The 10,885-nt window shown below is 47.2% G+C and overlaps 1 protein-coding gene across 1 annotated transcript in view; it reads left to right on the forward strand.

The window, feature by feature from the left end:
• Ccdc6 (coiled-coil domain containing 6) overlaps positions 1–10,606 on the forward strand; it is a 94,651-nt gene extending 84,045 nt beyond the window's left edge. Inside the window, exons 8-9 of the mRNA XM_021205144.2 lie at positions 5,128–5,252; positions 6,396–10,606. Of these exons, the coding sequence (XP_021060803.1) occupies positions 5,128–5,252; positions 6,396–6,602 (332 nt within the window). The 3' untranslated portion in view covers positions 6,603–10,606. The remainder of the gene's footprint in view (positions 1–5,127; positions 5,253–6,395) is intronic.
• The last annotated feature ends 279 nt before the right edge of the window (positions 10,607–10,885 follow it).

Consider the following 10,885-nt stretch of genomic DNA (forward strand, 5'->3'; position numbering starts at 1 on the left):
TGTGTGTGTGTGTGTGTGTGTGCCTGTGTAGCACTGGGAATTGAATCTAGGCCCTCACACAGATTCAGCTAGATGCTCCCCCCTCATGCTGGTTTTTAGGTAGGTCTTGTGGTTGTAGTCTCTTCTGTTTTGTGTTTTTTAAATCTAAGTCACCATCACTACTAAGTGTTGGTTGGAGACCTTAAACAACAAGGACCCTTGATTTATTTTCTTAATTTATTATTTAATGGTTTTCTTCACTTTTTAACTTTTATTTTTGAGGATTTCATATCATCTGTCTGCCCCCTCTTCCTTGATGTTCACTGAGCCTAGGTACAGATGATGATGATGATGGTGGTGGTGGTGGTGGAGGTGGTGGTGGTGGTGATGATGATGAACCTTCAATTTAACTTCAAAACCCATTTCTAGAAGACTGTGTGTGTGACTAGTCTCAGGGGATGGGCAGGGTCCCTGGGCTGATTCCAGGATGTCTTCCCGCATGTCTTTGATGGGTTCCTTCACTTCATGCCACCTGCCTTAATCTCACTTTTGCTGTCAGTAATAATCTGGGCATCATTTTCTTCCCCTGTGAAAATAGAAGCGGCAGCCAGTCACGGGTTACGAGCTCTGGGTCTTTGGGCTAAGAGGAAGGCAGGCTGAGTGTCTTTATCCCAAACCAGTGTTCCCTCCCCCCAGCGCGAGCTGCCTCCTGATCCTTGCAGTGTGTGAGCCAAGTCTCGCTGGCCTCGTAGGTTGCTTATACAAGCTAGACAGCTAGCTAGCGTCTTCCACTGCTGGCTTTGTTAGCTGGGGCCTTGCCTTTCCCAGCATGCTTGCCGCCCTCTGACCACAAATACTCCTGAGTGTCCCAGGCTCAGCACCAGCAGGGCTTGGAGCTCTCGTGTAGGGTGCCTGCGGATGAACAAGTTGCAGATAGACTTGAGGGACAAATGGGGGGGGGGGCGGGGATGCCAGGTCGGCGAGTGTCGCTGTAGGGGTGGCCTTGCAAAGGCTTTCTTAGGACTGTTGTTCATTTTGTCTGAGGACATACTTAAGGATTTCCCTTAAGGTTCATGAAGGGGACATAATATTCTAGAGCCTCTACAACTAGGACAATGTGGTAGAAATGACTTGGCTATATTAGTTTGGAATCTGGCCAGCGCTACCGTGACATCTGTTGTTATGTGGATAGGTGGTTTCTTTGCGTTTTCGAACCACGTGTGTGCAGGGTTCTGGGAGGTCAGCAGGGAGCACTGGGTCCCCTAAGGCTAGAGTTAGGGATGGTTGTGTTGCCATGCTTTGAGTACCGGGATTAACATCCGGTCCTCTGGAAAAAAGAGTAGCCAGTGCTCTAACCACTGAGCCATCTCTGAAGCCTGCCCTGTCCTCTGAGGAGACACTCAGAGCCAGCAGTAAAGTGTCCCCCACATGGTGACAACTCTCCTGTTGGAACTGTGAGCTCTCTGGGGCAAAGGAGACCAAGGACAGACCCTGGATTCCTATCCAAGCCATTGTTCCTTGCTCTTGCCCAAAGGATATTCCCAGGTCTGAGTTCATTTCTCTAGTCTCCAGTGGCCTTAAGTCTCATCTCAAAAATTTCTCTTAGCTGCCTCTTCATATTCCCCAAGACAGTGCTAGGGTGATAAAGGTCTCATTTTACCTTCTGACTTATTGGTGCAAGAGGAAGGCTTGAGTCAGGAGTAAGGAGGGTCAGAATGACATCTCACGCTGAGTGGAATTTAGTACCTTATGTAAGCTGTTTAAAGGTAACAAAATTTCTAGAGGAATGTCTTTTTCAAGGGATCAGAAAAAATACTGCATTCCGGGATGAGGTTTCAGAAAGGTAAAGATCTGACAGAGTCAGGAGCCTTGGGTACCAAAGCTCAGATAGTGTGATCGATAAAAGCCATCTAATTATCTGCATCGTGATGTTTCTGTCACAGTACTGCCTCGTGGTGTTGTCCCCTAGCAGTTTGGGGACACTGTTACCTCACATTGAAATTCCTGATGGACACATTTCTGAAAAAGATGTCCCTGTCCGTAAGCTGCTCTGAATGTATACTGTATGCAGATTTCCAAGTCCAAGGAAGTTCACTCCGTGTGTGTGTGTGTGTGTGTGTGTGTGTGTGTGTGTGTGTGTTTTCATATTCCTGGGCTAAAGGGTGAGATGCATGGTAATTAAGATTTAAGGAAGAATGAAAATTAATAAGACCACCAAGATTATAGAAGATTAGAGTCAATAGGGCCTGAGGAAGAGGGTTAAGAAAAAAACATTAATAACTCGTTTAGTCTAGCAGTCATCTTCCGAGGATGCTACAGTGGTCCTGTTTGCTAATGGTGGGCTCTGTAACACAATGAGATTAAATAATTTATCCTGTGGCTCAGAATCACAGTCGGAGATTTATGGTCAGGAACTGAACACAGTTCCCCTGATTGATTTGCTTTAGGGTCAGGCCTGGGGTTGGAGTTAGGGTCGTAGGGTTTGAGGTTCACGGTTGAGAATTGCTGGCCCAGAGCAGCAGAAGTGGGGGAGGGCCAGCAATAGAGAGTCTGAAGATTCTTGGTAACTTAACATGATTTAAAAAAAAAAAAATTTTTTTTTAAAAATTAACCTAGTTAATAGGCTGGGGTTTTTTTGTTTCATGAAAAGAACCTCTTTTATTATTATTTTATATTTTTATGTATATGAATGAATACTTTGCATGCATGCATGCATGTATGTATGTATGTATGTGTGTGTGTCACATGTGTACCTGATTCCTTCAGAGGTCAGAAAGAGAGGGGCTTGGGTCCCCTGGAACTAGGCTATACACCCCCGTGTGAGCGCTGGGTCTCAGTCCTACATGAGCAACGAATGCTCCGCTGAGCCGTCTCTCCAGCCCCCAAAGCCATCTTTTGAGCCCTCTTTAAAGCTAAGACGTCATTTTCTTATAAATGCATCTTGGGTTTTCAGGAGTGAGATGTGTTTCTTTATTCCTTTGTTTTTTCGTTTCATTTTTGCTTGGTGGTGGGGTTCAAAGCCAGACCTTGTGCCGGTCAGTAGACAACCCTTCTCCCACCCCCACCCCACCCCCCAGCCTGACCCCCACTTTCCTCAGAAGTAGGCAGGGACCCTGCTCCTGGACTGTTATTTGAAGATAAGCTCTCCAATCTCAGCTAATCAATAAACAGCACGTTAAACGACCGCCTTGGTTTCAGAGACTGGCGTTTTGCAGCAGAGCCCCGCTTTATAAACTCCGGTCCAAAAAAAAAAAAAAAAAAAATCAATTGGGAATGAGAAATGTATCGAGCTTAAAGCACCCCTGATGTAATCAAGTCAGGAGAGAGAAGTTCTCAGCATTTGGTGAGAGGCCACAGGAAAATCCTCTAAGGAGGTACTTGGTATATCTTTATGGAAATGGACAGCCAAGCTTCTTGTTCCCGTATAATTCAAGACAGCAATAAATGGTCAATACGGCTTGGCCACTCGCCACCTGCAGGTCCTTAAAAGAAAGTGACTCTGGGCCCTTTCCAATCAAGCCTTTTTCTCTCTTAGTTTTTACTTCAGCCACTTTTATAGCTCTGTATTAGTTAACACTGTGACCAAACTCCTGATGGGAAGCAAACTAAGGAAAGGGCAGAGAGTAACCTTCAGCTTGTCTTGTCCAGGTGACAGGAGGGGGGAGCCTAAGGCAGCTGTTCACATTAAAGTGAGGCCTAACTGTGAAGCCCAGGGTCCCCTCTGATTACTCACTCCTGAGACTCACCCTACCCTTTAAGGGTTCCACGGCTTTCCCAAACAGCGCCATCTGCTGGAGACTAAGATTCAAGCACATGCACCTGTGGTCATGGTGGGGGCTGCACATTGCACACTGAAGCCATGGTCAGAGCCTACTTCTCCTTCTGGTTTTTCCAGTAAGATGCTAGGAGGCCAAGATGTAAAGCGCTGGGTTCATGCACTGTAAGTGTTGCCCAGGCCAGTGCAGCCTTCACTGCTGAGAATTTCAAGTATGGGTCGTTGGACTCTACCCCAGGCCTATGTAATAAGAGTCTGTGGTGTGTGTGTATGGCTCCGCATGCGTGTGTGTGTGTGTGTGTGTGTGTGTGTGTGTGTGTGTAAAAAGGTGTACATGTGTGGGCGGGTACACATGTACTTGGAAGCTAGAAGACAGCTCCAAGCATTCCTCAGGAGTGAGCCATCCAACTTGTGTTTGGAAACAGTGTCTCTCATTGGCCTGCCATTTGCCAATCCAGTTAGGCTTGCTGACTAGCAAGTCCCAGGGATCGTTCCTGGCATGGTCTATGGTTGATGGGATAAAGCTCATGTCATCTTCACGCACGTGCAGGAAGAACTTCACTGACTGAGCTGTCTCCTCAGCCCTGATAGGTGTTACTGCAAAGCACCATGGGAATGAGGCTGGCTTCCTACGTGAAGCCTGCCAAACATGGCAGTGGGCAGAGGGTTGACTGCCCTTAAATCTTGGCTCCTTTCAGAGAACCTTGGCCTGTGTGGGGTTTTTGTATTCTAAATTGAATCAGGTTGCAAAGTTTGTATGCACACACATACTTATAGCATAAGATGCATGCATGTGCACACAGATACATGCATGTGCACATACAGACACAGGTGCATACAGACATATGCATGCACGAATACACAGACACCTGTGCACACAGACTCGTGTGTACACACACAGCAGTTAGGTTGTTTACACACTGCAGGTTTGACCCACTGTTGAACACAATATTCTTTTCAGCCCTATATATAGTCCATTTGGTGCTTGGGTCTGGTTTGGTTGGTTGGTCTTTGCATGTGCATTTGTAGTTTTCCCAACACCACTCATTGAGGAGAGACTGCTCTTGTCTGTCCTGTCTCTTGTCAGCGGTGTTGAAGGGTCTTCCGATGGACTGTGACCAGACTCACATCTGAGCTTCCTGTTTTTCTTTACTTTTTAGCCTTGACTAAAAAGACTGGCTCCCTCGGTGCTTGGTGGGTATTTTTATGCCCCTCGCTACCCAGCATGCCACTGAGGGGGCCCACCCCTCTGCTTGACTGTTTTTATTTTGGTGCACCCGAGACCCTCTGCCTTTGGGATTTTCCGAGATGGCTGAAGAGCTCAGGCGGGCGGGCTACAAACAGTACCGAACCTTGCTGCCCTTCCGTTTCAGGTCTCTCGTACGCAAGTCACACAGTTGGCTTCACGCCGCCAACGTCGTTGACTCGAGCCGGAATGTCCTACTACAACTCTCCGGGCCTCCACGTGCAGCACATGGGGGCCTCCCATGGCATCACAGTAAGTGTCCTTGCTGGGAGCAGGCAGCACCTCACCTCTGACCCGGTACTAGCTGGTCTCTCTGGGGAGCTGAGGACTGCTGCTGTTAGCCATTTGCCACCTCGTGTCTTGGGTCCCCTCTCCTTCTAGCTATGGAGTATTCTCAAGCATTTAACATAAAGTTCTGGTGTTGAATGTCCCGGGATCTCGAGATACAGGTTCGCCCACTAGTAAATGTAATTTGGAGCGGGGAGACCACTGGAGTGAGCAGAGGTCCTAAAAATTCAATTCCCAACAACCACATGAAGGCTCACAACCATCTGTACAGCTACAGCATACTCACATACTCACATACATAAAATAAATAAATAAATCTTTAAAAAAAAAAAAAAGGAAATGTAATTTGAAGTCTGGGTGGTGTCTTCACTGAACTGTGGCCAACTATTTGCCCGTAAAGCATTATCAGGGGTTTCCTGAGGGAGGCTGGAGAGGTGGCTCAGTGATTGAGTACTGTGCGATCCTCTAGGAAACCCGGGTTCAATTCCCAACACCTACATGATGGCTCATAACTGCATGTAACTCCAGTTCCAGGGGATCCAACCCATCAGGTGAGCACAGGGTACATACATTATCTGTGCCAAGCAAAATATCCATACACACAATATGTACATCAAAGTCCCGTCAGGAGAGTTGCCCGGCACACTTGACCATGCCACTGGCTGAGAGAACAGGAAGATGTGCAAGAGTAGAAATAAGGAGAGAGAGAGGTTCACAGAAGAGCCTTGCTCCGTGACGTTCCTCGGGGTGCCTGTGTAAGTCTCGAAGTCCGAAGGACCTGGTGTCGAGGTAGAAAATGTTGTGTCATGTTTCCTCAGAATGAGGGACAAGCTGAATGATGGAGGTGATTGGGGACACACCAGTAGGGATAATGTGACATCACTATCATCATCATTGGCTGTGAAGGATGCGTTTTCATTTTGTGTTCTGTCCTCAGAGGCTTGGGTGTGAACACGACCTCCCCTTTACATTTCCCCTGCTAGTTCAGGAACCACCGATGACAGAGAAGGAGCCCGTGGGTGGCTCTCTTACCCATGTTGGTGTGGGTTCCGCTCTCTGACTCATGCCTTGTCGGAACTGACCCAGTGTCCCCTGTCTTCCCCTCAGAGGCCATCGCCACGGAGAAGCAGCAGCCCTGACAAGTTTAAACGGCCCACGCCACCTCCGTCTCCCAACACACAGAGCCCGGTCCAACCGCCTCCACCGCCGCCACCACCACCGCCTCCCATGCAGCCCGCGGTTCCCTCGGCAGCCACCACACAGCCCGCCCCCACGCAGCCTCAGCATCCGGTGCACCCCTCCGCCCAGCCTTAATGCATGAGCTTAGTCAGAATCTCCAGTTGGGACTCGTCTGATGGAGCCACCTTCTCAACGCCAAAGGCTTCTCCTCTCCCGGCGTACTTGGATCTGACACGTTTGCATTGAGGTTTCTCTATCTACCTTTCCCTCCTCATCGTGTCGTGAATGTTCGTCGGAAACGCAGCCGAGGTTGCGGGTCCGCAACACTAACCAGACGACTTTCTCCACCGGTGTTTTACTTGAATCTCCGTGTCTGTCATTCCCTGGCTGGAACGTTGCTGTCTGGTATCTGGTAATGAGCAGCAGTGTGCAAACCCTACCCCACCCCCCCACCCTGAGGGGGCCCCAGGGCTGCTTTTTTTTCTTGGCTTTTAGGTTTGTAAAATAAGAAGGGAGATCTTTTTTATAACTATTCTCTGTGAATTTGCAGGAAAATTACCGAGCTGTTCAGAAACCCTCCTCCAGGTCAGTGACGTTTACCGAACATACCAAGAATTCAGCACTACAGTTCAGACCTTTTGCAGACCTAACTCACTGTAGGATTGGAAGTTAGATGAACCAGTGCCCACAACATGTAGTCTAGAGCTTTCTACAGACACACTTTTTACAGATTGTTTTCTGATGTAAACTGACCACCATGTCCCTTGTAAAACAGCCTACAGAAACAAATCACACAGCCGTATCTCCCCACATGTGTGAGACGGGGACTATTGCCTATTAAGATGTGATTTTTTTTTTTTTCCTTTCTCAATGTTAATCCACCTAAGCCAGTGCCCTCTAGCGTGAGAGGAGAGACGCTTTGCCACCAGTGGTCTCGATGGCTGACTGGAATGTAGGCTTAGATCCCTGTTGCAGGGGGCTGTGAGATTGTAACATCCAATGCGGCTAACCCGTCCATTCTTTTGTGTTGTCCCGAAGCAGGGTACAAACAGGTACCTTTCCAGGTGCAAAATGCTGTTAGGAAATAACGTCTGAGGTGTAGGCGACAGACACCCTAGCATGATGGCAGAGGAACGCTTGTCAGATCAAAGAGTAGCAAGCAGAGCTCTCTGACCTTGATGGGCGCTCACTTAGCCAGGAGAGCATCAAGAAGGTTCTGAACTCGATCCGCCATTCCTTCAGCACAATTCCTTCCGTTTCGCCAGGGGTAGGGGAGGGTGGGGACACCAAGTGGCTCTCTTGTAGACCTTTGTCTCTGTCTGTCCGAGGTTACTTTGTGCTTTAGTAGTCAAATGCTTCCCCTGCCTGTGTTTGCATATTTATATATGCTGTGGATGGAAATAACTTACTAGAGAATGTATATTTTATGATGAGAAGTGTGACTCTGTTGGCTATAATCAGAGAACTGAAAAATTAATTTATCGGTAATTTTGAAGAGTTCATGTTTGTGACAAACCATCTCTTAACAGCAACTCCTCCTGGAACACACTCCCGAGAACAAGGAATATACCCTGGTGACATTGTAGATAATTAATATTGTACAGTCTAGAAACCTGCGTTTTTGCCTTCGAATGCATATTTAAGAGTTAACAGAATGGAAAAGTGTTATCAGATAATAGTGTTTGACAGCGTTTTAAGAACTTGAGAGTAAGAACAACCCTAGGACCTTTCACTCTTCTTTCTCGTCCACCCCTAAACTGAGAATGCTATATCTCCAGCGACTAGGAAGAAACTGTCGGCCTATAAAAGTTTTATTTACAAGGTGTGTGTGATGTACAGGCCACAGTGCAGTTAGCAGACATGGGCTGGAGTCTGATATCTCCTGTCAAGGCGTTAGGTTTTCAGTGTCTTGACTAAACCCCGGGCATTTTCCACCAGCTCCCCAACCCTCTTGGTACATGACCATTCCGGGGAAAATTCGGAGGATAGGCAGAGGAATTCTTCCTTCACGGTACAGTCTTGATTTTTTTTTTTTTTTTTTTTTCCTTTCGAGAGAAGTACGGTATGTGTTTACAAGAACCTTTTCTGGGATTGTAGATTTCAGTACTGCTGACTAGCAGCTTTAACCTCCAGCACACAGGTCCGTTCTGGAAAGTTCTTCCCTCCACTGTCTTATCAGTTGAGTTACCTCCTAGAAGCACAAGTGTGTAAAAGCACCGGCGGCATATGGCGAGCGGAGCCTTTGAGACGTAGGTTCTTGACATTCAGACTTGTCCCAGTAACCGTGTACCTTGGATTCCTGTAGACCCACCAGTTCACCTCAAACCCAGCTCTTCCCACAAGCGCTTCTCAGTCCAATTCAGTAGTTACCGGTCCCTGCAGGGGTTAAGAACCAAGAGAACAAACACTGGGGGATCCGAGTGTAGGGTGTATTGTATCACTTTTGGAGCACATAGCAATAGGTAAGAGAACCAGATGTTGAGCCCCTAGGGACGGGAGCCCCATTCCTGTGGGCTGGACGTGGCTTCTACAGGTTCAGTCCCCTCCTCTCACAGGCTAAGGCTAGATTAAGATCAGTAGCTGTCCTCAGCAGTTGAGAGCATCAGTACCTTCAGTGGCTTCATTTCCTGTCTTGTTGACAGAGACCCTCGGGTACCACTGTGCTGCTAATAGGGCCAGGGCTCTGCTCCCCGGTGACCTTGCCTTTGTACAGAACCAAGTCCACGCACCCAGCACCCCAGCACCTCTGGGCTCTGAACTGCTTTCTCCCATCAAGCATGCTGGCATTCTAATTCTAGACAGATTTCTCAGCCTTTGGCAGACATGGAAGTGCTTTCAGATTTTATTTAAATGTCTTTGTTGACCCAGAAGGACTTTTAGATTCTGAGATCCTGAGACGCCCCCCCACTGATGACCATGGGATGACCGGAATGTGGCTTTGATGGCTCAGGCTGCTGTGCCTTTTATCATTGGCTTCTGATTCAAACCAGAAATAATTGATAATGTGAATTTGTGTTGATCCTTCAGTTGTAGGAAGACTGTGTATCTATTCCCCTGGTTGTTAAGTAGACATGAGCCTGTCCTGTGCAAAGCCTTGCTTGTAGAGATTGACCAGGAAGACGGGAGGAAGCATGGCCGCTGTGTGTTTCAGAAAGTTTATTTTTTAAAATACAGAAGGAAGTTTTCTTTGTTGACTTGATCTTCTGTCTAGTACTTGTCTAGTCAGTTAACCTGTGCTGAGAGCTTGTAGCGGTGCCTACCAAAGACATGCATAGTAAACCTGTTTCCAAATTATTAAAGAGCCAGCCATTGATGCAGCTCCGTGCGTGGTTCTTCCTCAGGAGCCATTGTGAGAGACTAAAAGATGCTTAGGGGTTTTTTGTTTGTTCGTTTGTTTAAGTTTTAATTTCTCTCTCTTTCTAACTTTTTGATTAAAAATGTGTTAGCCTAATGTGTTGGGGAGCCTTTCCCAGAATGCTCAGCAGTTGTGATTACTGGTCACACCCAGGTCACCTCTTCTGGAGTGATCAACGGGATCCTCTGTGCGTGCTAGCATGGGTGCTGTGTGTGTGCGCGCGCGTGTGTGCATTCATGCCTTAACTTGGGTTACTGCTCAGCTTTGCCGTCTGACTTGGTCCTCACCAGCATCAGATTGTATTGTGCATCCTGATCTGAACTTCATTCTGGTAAAACAACAACAACAACAACAACAAAAACCCCACAAGGTTGCAGGCAGCACAGGCTGGACCGCATTCCTTTGGAAGAACGTCTGCTCAGATGGACCCTGAGATGTCTCCACGGACTTTATTAGGGACTTTGTTTGGAAAGAGAGCCGACTGTCACTTGGGCAGATGTCAACAAGGAAGAGGGGAGAGCCAGATGCCACCACGCCCTCTGCCTCTGCATATCCGTGTGCTCTGTGTGTTGTTCAGGTAGGCTTGTCTATAGCTTACCTAGCTTGGAGTTCAGGTAACGGTGGCCATCCTGACATTCTCTGTTGGAGTTTAGAGAGATGTAAGACGTCCAGTTAATATGTCTTATTTACTTTATGTTGATCAGTCTTTAATACATGTGCTGAATCAGAAAAACCTAAATAAAGATAATTTTTTTAAAACGTACTCCTGGACCCGTCACATTTTTGTTTCGTCCTTTCTGTTCTTTGAGTCGAGAATGGCGATTGGTTAGTGTTGGCACCAACAGACAAAACCAGATTCCATTACAAACTCTAATGGCATCCGGAGGAATTTGGAGGTAGCATCAATAGGGCAGGTGTGGGTTTCTGTTTTTCCTTTTTCTTTTCTTTTTTCTTTTTCTTTTAAGTATACTTAGGAGAAAAAAAGGCTACATGTATGAATGTTTTTGCCTGCGTGTATGTCTATGCACCATACGTGCCTGCAGTAGCCAGAAGAGGGCATTGG

This window comes from Mus pahari, chromosome 9, assembly GCF_900095145.1.
Source record: "Mus pahari chromosome 9, PAHARI_EIJ_v1.1, whole genome shotgun sequence".
NCBI lineage: Eukaryota > Metazoa > Chordata > Mammalia > Rodentia > Muridae > Mus > Mus pahari.